The sequence below is a fragment of the Lagenorhynchus albirostris genome, chromosome 1, assembly GCF_949774975.1.
Source record: "Lagenorhynchus albirostris chromosome 1, mLagAlb1.1, whole genome shotgun sequence".
NCBI classification, from domain to species: Eukaryota; Metazoa; Chordata; class Mammalia; order Artiodactyla; family Delphinidae; genus Lagenorhynchus; species Lagenorhynchus albirostris.
In genome coordinates this window covers 110,989,268-111,008,372 of record NC_083095.1, presented here as the reverse complement: position 1 = coordinate 111,008,372, position 19,105 = coordinate 110,989,268, and the positions used below count along the sequence as shown (strand labels likewise).

General features: G+C 43.2%; 1 protein-coding gene across 1 annotated transcript in view; it reads left to right on the top strand.

Moving 5' to 3' along the window:
* Positions 1-16,102, top strand: part of LOC132531461 (RNA polymerase-associated protein LEO1) — a 49,214-nt gene extending 33,112 nt beyond the window's left edge. The window contains exons 8-12 of the mRNA XM_060169262.1: positions 99-233; positions 1,332-1,467; positions 2,835-3,021; positions 6,424-6,521; positions 15,891-16,102. Coding sequence (XP_060025245.1) covers positions 99-233; positions 1,332-1,467; positions 2,835-3,021; positions 6,424-6,521; positions 15,891-15,995 — 661 coding nt within the window. The 3' untranslated portion in view covers positions 15,996-16,102. The remainder of the gene's footprint in view (positions 1-98; positions 234-1,331; positions 1,468-2,834; positions 3,022-6,423; positions 6,522-15,890) is intronic.
* Positions 16,103-19,105: the final 3,003 nt, after the last annotated feature.

The window sequence follows — 19,105 nt, the reverse complement described above, 5'->3', positions numbered from 1 at the left end:
GTAAAGAGAGAAAGCAGCAGCTGAATCACATTTTAAGTGAAGTAAAATGATAGAGTGAAAGCTTTCTGACTTACATGTGAAGTGTTCCTTCTTTTCAGCATGTCCCTGCATTTAGGCAATGAGGTGTTTGATGTTTACAAGGCTCCACTGCAGGGCGATCACAACCACCTTTTTATAAGACAAGGTACCGGTCTACAGGGACAAGCCGTCTTTAAAACCAAACTCACATTCAGGTAATTACTCTCATCAACGTACTATTTGTTACAATAAAAGTGGTGAAATATAGGTGTTGTTCAAAGTGCCTGACTCCTGATTGGCATAACCTTGCAGTATAGTTCCCCAAAGACCAAGATCTGGTTCTCAGCTCTGAAGGTTCAAAGGCTATATTGTCAAGTTGCTGTTTCACAGGGAACCAGGTCATGCTACCTAAACTTCCAAGAGACTGTTATGTAAACCAGAATGTCAGTTTATTAATTCCAGTGATTACTATAACTGCCGGGAGGCCTAAGAATACTTGCAGGTCAATGCAGTAATTAGAGGTTGTTAGTGTGCATGCAATCAGAGGAAAGGCAGTGAGTTGGTGGGTGTGAAGGCTGAGGTCATCTTGTTCTTTAGGCTGCTACATCCATTACCTCTCCAAGGATGTGTCCCCCAAGCAGCCCAGGATACTCAGGTCAGCTATCGAGAGTATCCCCCTTGTCTAGGCAGCGTAGGCACTACAATGAAACATTCCTGGTTTTCTTTTCTTGATTCTAAGCAAACCATCCTCCTTGGGTAATGCTTATCTTTGGAGAGGGCACAATATTCTTGGTTATGACTTACAGTTTTGAAAATTGTAATGGTCAAGATTATAGGCTTTGGAATCAGATAGACCTGTATCTGAGTCCCATTTCCACTTGCATGACCTTGTGTAACTTTCTCAACCTTTCCTTGCCTCAGTTTCCTAATATGTAAAATGTAATAATTATCTCATAGAGGAGCTGTGACAATGAAGTCATGTAATATATAAAACATAAAAGTACAGTGCTTGGCACTTAGTATTCAGTAAGTGCTGCTTAAGCCCATCCATTTACTGCTTCTAGAGGGTAATTGTGCTGTGCAAACCTTTTTTACTCCAGCTTTCCGTATTTCACTTTACTTGTGAGATAAGAATGTTTTAGTAAGCTACAGAATGAAGAAAGTTCAGAATCCCCATCTAGTATACTGTTTTGTGTCCCTGCCTATTTTTTTCTAGAGAATAGGAAATGGTCACTGGCCTCCTTTGATGTTGATATGACTGGCTCACAAATGTATTTGCTAAACAATGAGGTATTTTTGTTCATTTCCTGCAGACCTCACTCTACAGACAGTGCCACACATAGAAAGATGACCCTGTCACTTGCAGATAGATGTTCAAAGACACAGAAGATTAGAATCTTACCAATGGCTGGTCGTGACCCTGAATGCCAGCGCACAGAGATGATTAAGGTATGTTGGCTGAGGTTTATCCTGGAATTTTGGAATATTAAGAATAGCATTTCCTAAAATGTTGTTCATCATCTCCTATTGACCCACTGTTTATCCTTCCAGCTGGCATGAACACGGAGCTGGTTTCATTTCCTAAGCATTTGGCAAATGGGTAATAGGGTGATAGTCCTAAAACAAACCCTGACTTGGGTTCTCTCCCACCAGGTCCTAAGAGTTTGGCAAACATATGATTGAAAGAATCTGAACTTTCACAGATAATTTCAAGGATGATTAAATCATCTATGAAAACAAACCCTGGCTTGGGTTCTCTCCCACCAGGTCCTGAGAGTTTGGCAAACAGATGATTGAAAGAATCTGAACTTTCACAGATAATTTCAAGGATGATTAAATCATCTATATCTGGTTTAGAGTCCATGTCAAAAATCAGTGGAAATGCTCGAGAGATTTGGTCTAGGTAGAATATAAATAGACAAGAAGTTTCCCCCCTTTTCTCCTGAAGGTAGGGGAGCTGGAGGGACCTTGAAGACTCCAGGACCACATTGAGAGATGCCCCAAGCCCTCCTTCACATCCCCAGCTTGCATGGAAATGCACAAGGAATCAGCTAGTTTGTTCTTAATCCCTATTCTACTGACAGTGATTTTTACTCTATACTCAGCACAACCACATACTATTTAATGAAACAGTGTCCAGCAACAGAATTAGAGTTGTATGCAGTAATAAAGCAATTAAATGAGGAACCAAATACCCCTGACTTCTCATACCCTGGCCCCGCCTAGTGAACCCCAATGTCTAAAAGCCAGGCAGATGGAAGGGAATGAAGGCTCTGCTTTGAGGCTCAGGGACCCTCCCCACCAGAACCTCCCCATCCTGCCATCAGGAGCTGTGGGGAGCTCTCTGGGTTGAGGGCCCCAGACTGGAATATGTGGGCACCATGGTAGTTCGGTGGAGCCTGGGCAAGTCAGGTGTCTGTCTCAGGGTGAAGAGAATCCGCCTCCCTCAGGCGTCCACTGGACATGAACGAGGTTCCTCAGGCTGGTCGCCACACTCTGGGCTCTGCCTGGCAGCACAGGGGACGCTGCATCTCCCAAGGCTGTGCCGGTGCCAGTCCTGATGGGGCGGTTGGTGTGAGGGAGGGAGCCTTTGCCTCTTCACCCTGTGTTGTCTTCACGCCTTCGAACGAACAAGATGATGACCATGTGTGGTAACAGAGGTGTAAAGTGGAGAGAACTGTACCCTGAGGACATAGGAACTGGTGTTATCCTGGGCGAGGCATTTACGTGTTCTTTACAGTAAAGTAGATTCAAGGGGGCACTAAGTGAGTTCATTTTTTGTTTTAAAGTTCAGTAATTTATTTGCTTCTTTACAGAAAGAAGAAGAACGTTTGAGGGCTTCTATTCGTAGGGAATCTCAGCAGCGCCGCATGAGAGAGAAACAGCACCAGCGGGGGCTGAGTGCTAGCTACCTAGAACCTGATCGATATGATGAGGAGGAGGAAGGTGAGGAGTCCATCAGCTTGGCTGCCATTAAAAACCGGTACAAAGGGGGCATTCGAGGTGAGTTTGGGCAGAAATTAAATGTCATCATGTCGGGGTCCAGGAATTTATCTTTGCATTGAGCATACTCTGAATGCTCAGTCACTGGACATTTTGTTTTTAAGGAACCAGTGTTAATGAGTGAGACATTTTGAGGTCTACAGAGCTAAAGACTCATTGTGGAATCCTTTCAGGTCAGCCTGGAAGGGCAGAAGCTGCCTGTGCCCTCTCGCTTTCAGACTCATCCCTTGAGCTTCTGCTTTCTGATTTGAAAGTCTGCCGATTATATTTGGAACTTCTCTCAACTTTTTAAATTACTAGTTAAGAATCAAGAAGTTCAGTTTTTAAGAATCAGGAAGTTCAGTTTTTCAGCGAGTACATGTGTTTTCTTTCAAAGTTCTCCATTGCATATTCCCTTCTTTCACAACCAATAATTTATAATGGTTAACATTTATTCAGCACATACTGAATCCCCCAGGCAAATACTCAAACATGCATCCTATTAGATCCTCATAACAATGTTAAGACCCAGTTACTAGTATTGTCTTGTTCTTTTTAAAAAAAATTGATCACTGAACTAATTATATTAGTTTCAGGTGTACAACCTAATGATTCGGTATCTGTATATATTGTGAAATGATCACCATAATAAGTCTAGTTAACTTCTGCCACCAAAGGTAGTTACGGAATTTTTTTTCTTGTGGTGGGAACTTTTAAGGTCTGCTCTCTCAGCAACTTTTAAATATGCAGTACAGTGTTATTACCTTTAGTCACCACACTGTACATTACATGCCCATGACTGATTTATCTTCTAACTGGAGCTCCTACCATTTGACTCCCTTCACCCTTTCCTCCACCCTCCACACCACACCTCAGGCAACTACTAATCTGTTTTCTGTATCTATGAGCTTGGTTTTTTATTTTCCTTTTTTTTTACATCCTTCATACAAGTGAGATCACAGTGTTCGTCTTTCTCTGTGTGACTTATTTCACTTAGCATAATGCCTCAAGGTCCATTTTTGTCTTGTTCTTACTGAGGAAACGGAGACTTTGAGAGGTTGAGTGGCTTGCCCAAAGACACATAGTTGGTACATGGACAGTTCTTGAACCAAGGCGATCTGACTTCTGACGTGTCTATCTCCAGAAGTTTCCCACAGCCTGCAGCAAGATGTCATGCTTAAAAAAGCAAACTGAACCTGAAGATGGAAGACCTGGGCTGGACTCAGCTCTGCCACTTTTTGTTTAGTTTTGTTTTTGGCCATGCTACACGACCTGCGGGATCTTAGTTCCCCAACCAGGGATCAAACCCACACCCTCAGCAGTGAAAGCACGGACTCCTAACCACTGGACCCCCAGGGAATTCCCAACTCTCTTACTTTTTAGTTAGATGACTTTTGGAAAGTTACAGTACCTCTTTTCTGTTACCCTTATCAAGAAAAGAACAACCTATTAGTAATAGTATTTATACCATGATGAGGTTGTTTTGAGAATCGAATGACATAATACATATAAAGTACTTCATCCAGCCCTTGGCATATAACAAGTACTAAATAAATGTTACCCCAAACTATTGTTATTGTTCTTACCACTCATGGGCTTTGGGCAAGTGACTCCGTGTCTCTGAATACTGAGTTCCCCATCTATAAAATGAGGATCTAATCCCCCCCAGGTTAGCTTTGATAGAGATTTGGGAATCACTGTACAATGTAAGGTATACCTTGGGTGACCATGTTCCTGGTTTTGCCCTGTTAGAATGATAAATTATAAGAACACCCAATTTTCCCTTTCTCTGACCATCCTGTGAAACTCCCTTCTCCTTTTTCACAGCAACTGCATTTTATTTATTTTGGGACTATAGTACAGAGACTTTTTTTTTTTTTTTTTGGTGGTTCACGGGCCTCTCACTGTTGTGGCCTCTCCCGTTGCGGAGCACAGGCTCCGGACGCGCAGGCTCAGCGGTCAGCTCCGCGACATGTGGGATCTTCTCAGACCGGGGCACGAACCCGTGTCTCCTGCATCGGCAGGCGGACTCTCAACCACTGCGCCACCAGGGAAGCCCCTAGACCTTTTATTTTTATTTTTATTTTTTTTGTTAGTGCAGATTTCCCACAGAAAATATTAACTGTGGAAATAAATCACATATACACTAAATAAAAATGAAAAAATTGAGGATTTTTTAGGGGAGAGTTATATAATATTCAGTTTCCCAGTGATTAAAAACCTAATGGAGAAGTTCATTAGTGATCAGTTCTGTCCAATAGTCAGATAGGCAGGGAATGGGGAGAAGGGGAGAGCATTGGGTTCTGAGGTGAGGGGGTTGGTCTAACATCACCTGTTCTTATTCTACCTGCGCTTCACCTGGGCTGGGGCATCAGCACAGGCTGTTATTCATCTCCATCTCCCTTTGAAATGTCCACTTGGCAACAAACCGTCTTTACAGGACCAGGAAACCACCTCTTGCTTTTTTTTTTTTTTTTTTTTTTTGCGGTACGTGGGCCTCTCACTGCTGTGGCCTCTTCCGTTGCGGAGCACAGGCTCCAGATGCGCAGGCCTAGCGGCCATGGCTTACGGGCCCAGCCGCTCCGCGGCATGTGGGATCTTCCCGGACCGGGGCACGAACCCGTGTCCCCTGCATCGGCAGGTGGACTCTCAACCACTGCACCACCAGGGAAGCCCCCACCTCTTGCTTTTATCTTTAAAACTTATTTTGGAATTAACTGTTACCCTGATAAAAGAATGACTCAGACTTTAAAAACTTATTTGGAAATAGTGGTGTCTGTCTCTTTAATCAGCTTGCACAAGCCTTTTTAATATTTAAAAGTGGTCAGATACCAAAAAAAAAGTGGTCAGATAAACCATTCTTGTATTTGAGAGGATAAGTGCTTCATTTCAACATATCTAAACTTACATTTACCTTTTTTTAAAAAATAAATTTATTTTTATTTATTTATCTTTGGCTGCATTGGGTCTTGCTGTGCGTGGGCTTTCTCTAGTTGCGGCGAGCGGGGGCTACGCTTCGTTGCCGTGCATGGGCTTCTCATTGCGGTGGCCTCTCTTGTTGCAGAGCACGGGCTCTAGGCGCATGGGCTTCAGTAGTTGTGGCACGCAGGCTCAGTAGTTGTGGCTCTTGGCTCTAGAGCGCAGGCTCAGTAGTTGTGGTGCACGGGCTCTGTTGCTGCGTGGCATGTGAGATCTTCCCGGACCAGGGCTTGAACCTGCGTCCCCTGCACCGGCAGGCAGATTCCTAACGACTGCACCACCAGGGAAGCCCACATTTACCTTTAAGTTTTAAAAACTTTTAATTATTTGTTTCCTCTGGAAAAAATGTACAAAGAAACTAAACTTTCATCAGAAGAAAAATCTGGGAATGAATGGATCATTGTCTTTGAAAGTCACTTACAAATCTTCTTCCTTTGCTTTCAGAGGAACGAGCCAGAATCTATTCATCAGACAGTGATGAGGGATCAGAAGAAGATAAGGCTCAAAGATTACTCAAAGCAAAGAAACTCACCAGTGATGAGGTAAACCAAATTTATTCAATTCTAGAGGTTTACCCTGTACCTACAAGTCAACTCCTGGAATGAAGAGGAGCTCACAGCCCAGGAGCACAGATAGATGTCTACACACTTCACTGAAGCTCAGAGAGATAAATCCAGTAACAGGACTAGGGGTGGCCCAGAGGAGGGTCTGATACCTCTGCTCAGAGAAGGAGACCTCTCGTTGGGTGTTGAAGGAATAATGGTAGGTGTGCAGGGCAAACCAGCCAGGGTGGGCATGCCAGGTAGATGGAAAGGCCTGGGGGAAGACACATGGCCCTGAGATACCAAGGCTCGACTAGAGAACTAGAAATCATTAATATGGGTAGATCAGAGCATGTATCTCTTCTTTCTTTTTCTCTTTTTATTTTCAATATATTTTTTAAATTACAGAAATAATTCTTATGGTAGAAAAATCTGTTTTTATTTAGATGAACTCATATTTGAAATAGTATTGAGTAATTCAAGAAAATAAATTCCCATCTATTATTGAAATAAATTTCCAAAGGAATTTTAACTTATGTTTTTGACAGTATCCTTTTCAAATTATAAGAGTACAGGTGCTGAGAAATTTTAAGTCTTCTTTCAAAATATAATTGACATGTAACATTATATAACAGCATATTAGTTTCAGGTATACAACATAAAGATTTGATCGATATATGTATATATTGCAAAATGATCACACCACAATAGTTATATGTTTAGTTATAGTTATATGTTTTTTTCTTGTGATGAGAACTTTTAAGATCTATGCTCTTAGCAACTTTAAATTGTACAATACAGTATTTATTTATTTATTTATGGCTGCGTTGGGGCTTTGTTGCTGCACGTGGGCTTTGTCTAGTTGTGGTGAGCGGGGGCTACTCTTCGTTGCGGTGCATGGGCTTCTCATTGCGGTGGCTTCTCGTTGTGGAGCACAGGCTCTAGGCACGCGAGCTTCAGTAGTTGTGGCACGCAGGCTCTAGAGCGCAGGCTCAGTAGTTGTGGCGCATGGGCTTAGTTGCTCTGTGGCATGTGGGATCTTCCCGGACCAGGGCTCAAACCCATGTCCCCTGCGTTGGCAGGCGGATTCTTAACCACTGTACCACCAGGGAAGGCCACAATACAGTATTATTAACTGTAGTCACTCTGCTGTACATCACATCCCCATGGCCTACTTATTTTGTCTTTTTATTTATTTTTTTTAATTAATTAGTTAATTTTTGGCTGCGTTGGGTCTTTGTTGCTGTGCACGGGCTCTCTCTAGTTGTGGTGAGCAGAGTCTGCTTTTTGTTGTGGTGCGTGGGCTTATTGCGGTGGCTTCTCTCATTGCAGAGCACTGGCTCTAGTTGTGCTGGTTTCAGTAGTTGTGGCTCACGGGCTTTAGAGCGCAGGCTCAGTAGTTGTGGCACAAGGGCTTAGTTGCTCTGCAGCATGTGGGATCTTCCTGGGCCAGGGCTTGAACCTGTGTTGCCTGCATTGGCAGTCAGATTCTTAACCACTGCACCACCTGGGAAGTCCCTATTTAAGTCTTTTTAGATTATTTTTATTTTTGCTATTCTTGAATTTTGCTATGGTATGTTACTTAGTGTTTCCTTTTATTTTCCTGATTGGGATTTGTTAGATTTTCTGAATCTGTAGATTGGTATTTTTCATCAGTTCTGAAAATTTCTCAGCCATTAATTCTTCAGATATTACTTCTGTACCATTCTGTCTCTCCTTTCTTCCTGAAACTCTGATTAGATGCATGTTATTCCTTCTTACTTTATCCTCCATGACAGATCCTCAGTCTCTCTTTCATATTTTCCATGTCTTTATCTCCCTGCATTCTAGGACAGTTCTTCAGATCCTTCTAGTTCAGTGCTTCTTTCTTTAGCTGTCTAATACATTGTTAATCTCTTGCATTGAATTTTTACTTTGTTTCAGTTTTTTATCTCTAGCAGTTTAGTTTCTTTTTCTAATTGGTCATTTTTTAAAATTCTGCTCCTAAATTATATTTTTCAGTTTCTCCTTTTAATGTCTTTAAATATTTGAAACCTACATGTATGGTCTTTTATGTCTGAGAATTCCAGTGTCTCAAATCTTTACATGTGTGATTTTACAGCCAGTTACTTCTGCTGGCTCTTTTTCATGATGACTTATTTCTCCATGTGCTCTGCAATTGATTTACTTAGCTCAGATCAATGGGAATTTTTGTGGCTTAGATGGATGGATTCCTCCAAAGATGGTATATATTTGCTTCTGCCAGGTACCTTGGGACTACTTTAAATTATATTCTTGGAATAAGGTCTTCTTAGTTTTACTGGAAGTATGGGTTCTGACTTGTGGTTATGAATTTTCCTAGAAATTTTAAATTTTTTGTTTTAATCCCCTGTTAATTAGTTCTAATGTTAGAGATTAGAAATTATCCTGCAGGCATTTAGAACAGGGGTTGGCAAATTACATCCCACTGACCTAATCTGGCCTGCCACCTGTTTTTTCAGATAAAGTTTTTTAGGAATCCACCCATGGTTATTCATTTATGTATTTGTCTATGGATGTTTTCCTTCTATAGTGACAGAGTTGATTAGTTGCAACAGAAATCATACATATGTCTTGTAAAGCCTAAGACATTTATTCTCAGCCCCTTTACCAAAAAGGTTTGCTTACCCCTGCCTCAGAGAAATGGGCCTGGGTTTATTTCTACTTCACCTGAACACTAAAGATACAGTCCTTTGGGGTCTGCTATTAATCTGCTCCACTTGGCCCTTGTCTCCTGTCCTCAGCACCCTGCAAGGCATAAAACCTCAAGCTCATGTTCACACAGTTTGGTAAATGTCTTCAAGGAGAAAGCCTGCTTTCGTGCTGTGCTTATCTCTGTGGGTTCTTGCTTTTGCTTAATTTTAGGTCTCTGATTACACCTTATTTTCTTGCCATCACTTTGGTTTGTTCATAGTTTTTCATCATTGTAATTTTCAATGGGAGGGTTATTCAAAGGATTGTTCTGCCATATTGTGGGAACATTGTTGTGTTCCTGTTATTCATGATTTTAATGTATTTTGATCATTTTGGCCTGTGAACTGTGAGCTTCTGTGAGCTCTTTTCTCATGTGAAACAGAATTTTGTTCTTGCGTTATTGTTAATTACAACATTTAATATTTCCCAGTCTTTCTTGAAAGTGGCATGCTATGGAAGATAACTAGACAAAAATTGTTAAATTATTCTGCAACATACTTGTTTTAAATTAGATAGGAAACATCTTAATCATGCATTTATAGTATGTTGAACTGTTGGCAAACAGGAATCCTCATCTAAGCAGATGCCGTTTTATTTTTTGGCAAGCAGAAACTGTGAATAAAACTTGAAAAGTGCCATGGGACTTCTGTTTATTTCTAGTATTCTCAGAAATGAGATTTCTAAATGTGATCCATCAAATAGTCTTCTTCTAGTCTGGGCAATTGCAAACCTGTAACTTCCTGACTTAAAAATGTCTCTTGCAAATGCCTCCTAGCTGTCTGTTATACAGGCATTTTATTTTAAAATAAATGCCTCCTAGCTGTCTGTTATACCTCTATCTTCCGCACCCAAATACTCGCCGTTAAGTCTTCCTGTACCCCTCCTTTCCCCTTTCCTGACAACAGAGACTTTACTTCTGCCTGGACCTCCCAACCCCTGCCTCTGCCTCCCCTTATTGCCCCAGTTCAAGTCCTGGCATGGGTCACTATGGGAGAGAGGACGAAAGGGGTCAGACCTGCTCTAGGTCCCTCTCCTTATTTGCACACTAAACCCTACCCACACGCCATGAGCCTAGTTATTCCTCTGAGATAAAGCGAGTTTTCAGACCCCAAGTCCCCACCCCAGAGAAACACCGTTGTCACCAGAGCATTCCTTGATATGGGGAAAGGGCATGGGTCTGGATTAGAATGAACTGGATTACTGAATCTTGGGCTATTTTATACTACTTGTATGGCCTTGAGCAAGTCATCTCACATTTCCAAGTCTGTTTCCTCATCTGTTCTATGGGGTTTATGCTCGCTGCCTTGTAAAGTTGTATTATAGTAAATAACAGATATGAAAGTGGGTGAATGCTAGCTTCCCTTCCCCAACAGGGTCTAAGTTACAAAAAAGGAGAGAAACAGAACTTTTTATCCTCCCTTATTTTTGTAAGCAGTGAAAACTTTAGAAAACCTAAATTACAGCAAAAGTGGAAAGATGGGTAGTAGAAGAAACTGTGGAAAAGGGAAAGACTGCTGTGGAAAGGAACATGCAGACAATGGGAAGGAAGGGCATCACTGCCAGGTCTCAGCTTTCTTGGATGAAAGAGATGACCTGCCAAGGACTACCTAGAATGTGGTGCTGGTGGTCTGGTTCCTCTCCATGTCTCTCTTTCCTCCCCCAGCTCTGCCTCGCGGAGCCTCCCTTCCCCCCTTGTCAGCCCTGCCTTACCTGTTAGAGGCCCCTCTGTTTATGGAGCCATCAGCAACTTGGAACCAGGGTAGTCCCAGCTTCCCCTCCAGTGTGGTTGGGATTCTGAATGTGTTTCCGTGGAAGCCTTGACACTCTTGGTGTTGGTCACTTATACTTTAATACACCCTTATTTGTATATATTCTTAGGTATATTTTGGGTTAAATAAATTCTGAGAGCTGGTTTCTAATGTGAGTTTTACAATCAGTCTAAAAAATAAATTGTTGGAAGACAACTCCAACAATTGGGCTGCCTGTTCCTGTGTCTTTAGGGACCTGCATTCATGGCTGTATTAGGAAGCTTTGTGTTCATCTCAGAGGTCTCTGAGACTATCCTCAGTTTTTTTCTTTCTTTTTTCTTTATTCTGCTCTGCAGTAGTTATTTCCACTATTTTATCTTCCAGGTCACTTATCCGTTCTTCTGCTATCCGTTATTCTGCTATTGATCCCTTCTAGAGTATTTTTCATTTCATTTATTGTGTTGTTCATCATTGCTTGTTTCCTCTTTAGTTCTTTTAGGTCCTTGTTAAATGTTTCTTGCATTTTCTCTATTTCCAAGATTTTGGATCATCTTTACTATCATTATTCTGAATTCTTTTTCAGGTAGACTGCCTATTTCCTCTTCATTTGTTAGGTCTGGTGGGTTTTTACCTTGCTCCTTCATCTGCTGTGTGTTTTTCTGTCTTCTCATTTTGCTTATCTTACTGTGTTTGGGGTCTCCTTTTCGCAGGCTGCAGGTTCGTAGTTCCCGTTGTTTTTGGTGTCTGTCCCCAGCGGCTAAAGTTGGTTCAGTGGGTTGTGTAGGCTTCCTGGTGGAGGGGACTAGTGCCTGTGTTCCGGTGGATGAGGCTGGATCTTGTCTTTCTGGTGGGCAGGTCCACGTCTGGTGGTGTGTTTTGGGGTGTCTGTGGCCTTATTATGATTTTAGGCAGCCTCTCTGCTAATGGGTGGGGTTGTGTTCCTATCTTGCTAGTTGTTTGGCATAGGGTGTCCTGCACTGTAGCCTGCTGGTCGTTGAGTGAAGCTGGGTGTTGGTGTTGAGATGGAGATCTCTGGGAGATTTTCGCTGTTTGATATTACGTGGAGCTGGGAGGTCTCTTGTGGACCAGTGTCCTGAAGTTGGCTCTTCCACCTCAGAGGCACAGCGCTGACGCCTGGCTGGAGCACCAAGAGCCTGTCCTCCACACGGCTCAGAATAAAAGGGAGAAAATAGAGGAAGAAAGAAAGAAAGAAAGAGGATAAAATAAAATAAAGTAAGATAAAATAAAGTTATTAAAATAAAAAATAATTATTAAGAAAAAAAATTTTAAAAGTAAACAAACAAAAAACCGGACGGACAGAACCCTAGGACAAATGGTGGAAGCAAAGCTATACAGACAAAATGTCACACAGAAGCATACACATACACACTCACAAAAAGAGGAAAATGGGAAAAAATAATCTATCTTGCTCCCAAAGTCCACCTCCTCAATTTGGGATGATTCGTTGTCTATTCAGGTATTCCACAGATGCAGGGTACATAAAGTTGATTGTGGAGCTTTAATCCGCTGCTCCTGAGGCTGCTGGGAGAGATTTCCCTTTCTCGTCTTTGTTCTCACAGCTCCCGGGGCTCAGCTTTGGATTTGGCCCCGCCTCTGCGTGTAGGTCGCCTGAGGGCGTCTGTTCTTCGCTCAGACAGGACGGGGTTAAAGGAGCAGCTGATTCGGGGGCTCTGGCTCTATCAGGCCGCGGGGAGGGAGGGGTACGGATGCGGGGCGAGCCTGCGGCGGCAGAGGCCAGCGTGACGTTGCACCAGCCTGAGGCGCGTCGTACGTTCTCCCGGGGAAGTTGTCCCTGGATCCCGGGACCCTGGCAGTGGCGGGCTGCACAGGCTCCCCGGAAGGGGTGTGTGGATAGTGACCTGTGCTCGCACACAGGCTTCTTGGTGGCGGCAGCAGCAGCCTTAGCGTCTCATGCCCGTCTCTGGGGTCCGCGCTTTTAGCCGCGGCTCGCGCCGGTCTCTGGAGCTCCTTTAAGCCTCTTGTCTCTTCGGCAGCTGCAGACTTTTCCCCGGACTCCCTCCTGGCTAGTCGTGGTGCACTAACCCCCTGCAGGCTGTGTTCACGCTGCCAGTCCTCTCCCTGGGATCTGACCTCCGAAACCCCAGCCTCAGCTCCCAGCCCCGCCCGCCCAGGCGGGTGAGCAGACAAGCCTCTCGGGCTGGTGAGTGCCAATCGGCACCGATCCTCTATGCGGGAATCTCTCCGCTTTGCTCTCCGCACCCCTGTGGCTGCGCTCTCCTCCGTGGCTCCGAAGCTCCCCCGCTCCACCACCGGCAGTCACCACCCGCGAAAGGGCTTGTAGTGTGTGGAAACCTTTCCTCCTTCACAGCTCCCTCCCACTGGTGCAGGTCCCGTCCCTATCCTTTTGTCTCTGTTTATTCTTTTTTCTTTTGCCCTACCCAGGTACGTGGGGAGTTTCTTGCCTTTTGGGAGGTCTGAGGTCGTCTGCCGGTGTTCAGTAGGTGTTCTGTAGGAGTTGTTCCACATGTAGATGTATTTCTGATGTATCTGTGGGGAGGAAGGTGATCTCCGCATCCTACTCTTTCGCCATCTTCTCCTGTCAGCCTGTGTGCATCTAATATATGAGTATTTTTGTTATTTGTTGCATTTACATGGCACAGGGATTTATTCCAGCCAAGTTCACTAAGGCAGAATCCCATACCCCTGCTTTCACAAAATGAGGTCTCCTGAAGGTTGCCACTCAACTTTCTAAGTCCTGGGAGTAGCAGGCCTGCATGCCTTTGCTGGGCTTTACTGTGCTTGTCTGTAGCCGCCTGGGAAGTCAGTCCTGGAAGGATTTTCAGAGCAGAATTCCAGAGCATCTTACCCGAGACAGTGGATTAGAACCGGTGCCAATTAGACTTCTTTGGGAGAGCTTTGACCTGGCTCCTGACTTCCCAGCTGCTTGGCCCTGTCTAGGTTCCTTTAGGACAGGCTCTACCACCTTTTAGACCTACCATGCCCGTTATTCTTTTATTCACTCAAATTTAAACCTATTAAAGAACTTTAGAGCTGAAGAGACCATACACACTGAAGTTGACTTGGAGAAGGTTGCCACAAACCAGGCTGGCATGTAAATAGTTTAAGATAAGATTCATCAGCTGAAAATAAAGGAAAAGTGGTGGTAGTAGTGAATGTGCTTCTTGCCTTTGCCAGTGTGGGGTTGGGAGAGAAGTGTTTAGGTTTGCTCAAGGCTGGGAAGTAGAAAGGAGGCTTGTCACAGCCTGGGGGCAGGATCCATCCTCCAGGCTTGCTGTTGGGGTAACTTTATTGCTGCCAGCTGGGAAGTAAGTGCAGGAGGACTTCTGGATCTTTTCCTGTGGATTCATAACTTACCCCTTTGAATTCTCCTATGACTTCAGCTCTGTGGGGATGCATTTGGGATAATAAGGCAGGAAACAAGTGTGAGATAGTATTGATATCTTCTCCTCAGAGGGCCAGGCATCAGAAAAAGTGGCTATGCCAGCTTGTATGCTACATCCAGAAGCATTCTCTGGACAGGATAGTAAGATGCTTGGCCTTCCCCAACTTCAACTTTTAAACTTTGTTCACCCTGTTTTATTTTTGGTGAGGAGTCTTGTTAAGGCAATTCTGGAGTATCATATTTAGTATCATTTCATTTTAATCAATTTTTGATATTATTTAATGTTGATCTGTTCAAATTCTATCTGTAAGAAGTGTTTTTAGAAAACTTACCAAATTTTTTGTTTCTATTAGAACATTATACAACGTGACTTTAAGCAGTGGAAACTTGTGTATGAAAGCCTTTAATTTCTTCAAAACTATTTTTTCAAATATTAAAAAAAAATCTTTATTATGTGAGTTTTTAGTACATCCAAAACAAGAAATAGTTGTTTCAAAAAATTGACAGTCTTGGGCTTCCCTGGTGGCGCAGTGGTTGAGAATCTGCCTGCCAGTGCCGGGGACACGGGTTCGAGCCCTGGTCTGGGAGGATCCCACATGCCGCGGAGCAACTAAGCCAGTGCGCCACAGCTACTGAGCCTGCGTGTCTGGAGCCTGTGCTCCGCAACAAGAGAAGGCCGCGACAGTGAGAGGCCCGTGCACCGTGATGAAGAGTGGCCCCCGCTCGCCGCAACTAGAGAAAGCCCTCGCACAGAAATGAAGACCCAACACAGCCATAAATAAATAAATAATAAAAAATTGACAGTCTTTAGGGCTTCCCTGGTGGCGCAGTGGTTGAGAGTCCACCTGGCGATGCAGGGGACACGGGTTCGTGCCCCGGTCTGGGAAGATCCCACATGCCGCGGAGCGGCTGGGCCCATGAGCCATGGCCGCTGAGCCTGCGCGTCCAGAGCCTGTGCTCCGCAACGGGAGAGGCCACAACAGTGAGAGGTCCGCGTACCACAAAAAAAAAAAAAAAAATTGACAGTTTTTAGAATGCTTTTTAGGTAACGAAGAAGTGAAATGCTCAGCAAGTGGAGAAAAAAGTTTAAGTAAATGCCTAATTATGCTCAAAATAGTCAGCAGAACAAGCGGTTATATAGGCTGACTTCTTTGGGAGAGCCCTAACTCTTCCCAGGGCAAAGCCCATTTCCACTTTCCTGCAGCTCTTCTCTATATACAACAGCTTCTTCCCCCTGTGAGACTGGGTCATAATTGCTTAGTTTGCCCTCATGGGCCTGAAATTGGGTTTTAGGGTTAGTTTTGTTATTACTCCGTAGTCATTTTGAATGCCTCTAGTACCTGTAGATTTGGAAACTGGCCATGACTTTAACCACTGGTTTTATTCAGCTGGTAAATGTTCTTATTAAAATTTATGTTATTTTTGGGTTTTCAGAGGGTTATTCAGCTCAGAGCTACTTTTGATAAACCTTTCTAGAAATATTCTCTATGAACTTTGAGATTCTTCAAATTTTTATCTGTTTAGGAAGGTGAGCCTTCTGGAAAGAGAAAAGCAGAAGATGATGATAAAGCAAATAAAAAGCACAAGAAGTACGTGATCAGTGACGAAGAGGAAGAAGATGATGATTGAAGTAGAAAATGTGAGAACTTTATGTATTTTATTGTACAGTTTGTTTTATAAATATGATGTAAACATGAATTATTTTGACTGAAATAAATTGATTTGCTTTTGAGTAATTTTAATTGTAATAAAAAAATTTAAAAAGCAGGTCTCTGTTCAAGAAATTGACCCCTCCCAAAGCAGGCTGATTTTGTTAATGCCTTACACTAATTCTTAGGTTTTAGTGAATTCCTCCCAGGCCCCACAGAGAAGCCTTGCAAGGGCCAGGTGAAGCGAGTGAGGCATTCTTCTGGGGTGCAGAGTTTTAAAAGGGGCGCAAAAAGCCTCCGTAATTGTATTCGTTTGCTAGGTCTGCTGTAGCACAGTACCACAAATTGGGTGACTTAATACCACAGAAACACATTCTCTCACAGTTCTGAAGCCTATAAATCCTAGATAAAGGTGTCGGCAGAGCCGTGCTCCCTCTAAAGGGAAGAATCCTTCCCTGCATTGTCCTAGCTTCTGGAGGATCCCACTAATCCTTGGCTCGTAGCAGCATAACTCCAATCTCTGCCTCTGTCTTCACATGGCTTGTTTCCCTGTGTGTCTGCTCTGTGTCTCTCTGTGTCTCCGCTCTGTGTCTCCAGATCCCACTCTCCCCTCAGGACACCCATCAATGGGTTTAGGGTTAACCCTAATCCAGTGTGACCTCATCTTAACTAATTACATCTGCAAAGATCCTATTGCCAAATAAAGTCACATTCTGAGGTTCTGGGTAGATATGAATTTTGAAGTGTCCCTATTCAGCCCACTACAGCAATCAAGTTTAATAATACCGTAATACAACATTTAAAAAAATTAAAATTAATGTAAAAATATGATGAATAAAATGTCAAAAATTTAAATAAAGATGATCTGACAGGGGTGGGATTAGGGTAAGCCAAGTGAGAAGAGTGGCACAAGTACAGAACTGGATAGATTGTCTCTTTATTTGAAATTTTGATGTTTCGTTTATGGGAGTGTTTTGCATGGAGTTTAAAATGTATTGCAATATTATTTACCTTGATCACTAAGATTCTGGCACCACTTATATTTTTCACCAAAGTGAGTATCTCACATGTTGCGTCCTAGTTGTGGCCCTGCTTTCGCACAGCATGGTGGCTGGGTTCCAACGGTGAGCACCCCAAGAGAGCTGTATTATCTTTTTTCAAAATCCACCACATTCTGTTCAATAGAAGTGAGTCACTGATGTGAGCTCATATTCAAAGGGAGGGAAGTTTGACTCCTCTCCATGGTAGAAATGGCAAAGAATTAGCAGATATATTTGAAATCCATATTTAAGATATGTATTTGTCTTTTCTGCAGTGCTCTTCTACACAGCCTAATCTTTCCCTTATGAACGGACTAGGCCTGTGAATACAATCTAGGAGGGGTGGCTTGTGGGAGGCTCTTCTGAAGCCTGGTTATAGAGAAGTGACATTGAAAGAGAATAAGGTCCTAACTCACCACTGTGTCACTCTCCTAAACTCAGAAACCTTCAGTCCCTTGCTGTTTCTTGGTTTATCAAGTTGAAACTCCGATGCCTGGCTCTTGAGAGCCTTCATTTTGACTCTGTCCTTTACAAGGCAACATTGTTTTTTCACTAGCAGACACATATGTGACAGTGATTGAGCTCTTGTCTCTTGTCTCCAAACCTGCCCTTCTCTACAGAGCTTGGCTATGCAGAGCCAAGGCTCTGCAAGCACATTTCAGCTTTGCCAGCTGCCCCCTGTTAGGGGGCGCCAGAGGGAACTGGGAGCCTGAATAACAAAGAAAAGATTCCTCCTTCCTGTTTGTTTATGGAACTTTTCTGGGGGCTTCCTGTTGACCTCCATTCTTTCTGAGGGGGCTCAGCAGCAGCAGTAGTTTCTTCCCACAGCAGCTCAGTCCGGTTTGCAGTTTACCAAGACTTGAAGAGGCAGCTTCATTGTACTCCCGAGAGACATCAGTACCAGCAGGACACTTCCCTTCCTCAGGTATGTTTCAGCTCCAAGGGTCTCTGTCTGTAAGTTTGTAAGTTTAATAATAATTCTAACTTTCCCCTTTGTTCCCTCATCTCTGGGGGTGGAAGTTGCTCTCTGAATTTGATAATTCTGTGATCCCTTAGGGAGTCCTCTTTGTACTTTTTGTAACCAAATCAACAACTTTAAACCTAATTACAATTTTTAAAAAATACTAAGATCTATCTGTGTAGACAACTGGTATGTTTTCTGTTGCCCAACTTGGACCTGACTGGGTAGTCCAGGAAGCAAATCCTCAAAGATGAGATGTGTAGATTGGTTTGGGTCTGAGCTCCTCACCAATGGGAAACAGGATGCTGGTGGTGCCTTGGCATCATGATGAACCAGATTATCCCCTGTGATTGAGGGCTCAAGCGGCTGCTACACTTGTTAGGCAGTCCTGATGACTAAGGACTGTGGTGTGGGTTGGATGCTTCTGAGTGCCCTGGAGCACTTACAGAAAGTCGACAAGCTTAGGTTAGTTTTGGTTTGTTTTTAAACTTTATTGAAGTAGAGTTGATTTACAATGTTGTGTTAATTTCTGCTGTACAGCGAAGTGGTTCAGTTATACATATATATTCTTTTTCATATTCTTTTCCATTAGAGTTTGTCACAGGATACTGAATATTGTTCCCTATGCTATACAGGAGGGCCTTGTCGTTTATCTGTTCTCTATATAATAGTTTGCATCCACTAATCCCAAACTCCCATTCCTTCTCCCCCCACACCTCCTCCCCCTTGGCAACCACAAGTCTGTCCTCTATGTCTGTGAATCTGTTTCTGTCTTGTAGATAGGTTCCTTTGTGTTGTATTTTAGAGTCCACATATAAGGGATGTGGTATTTGTCTTTCTCTTTATGACTTCACAGAAGCTTAGGTCTTCAAACATTCTGCTCAAGTCATGGTCAGAGAACCAGGGAGCACTTGCGACAGCCCTAAAGGAATCTCATATCTCGTAGTCAGAGGGCTGAGGTAGCTGAAAATCAAACGCATGTAATTGTGTGGTTGCAGAACTACAACATCAACTGAATTCACAGCCTCTTCAAGTCTCTCATGTGAAAGGGTATTGATTGAGAAAGAAACTAGGAATGGGGATTTCTGT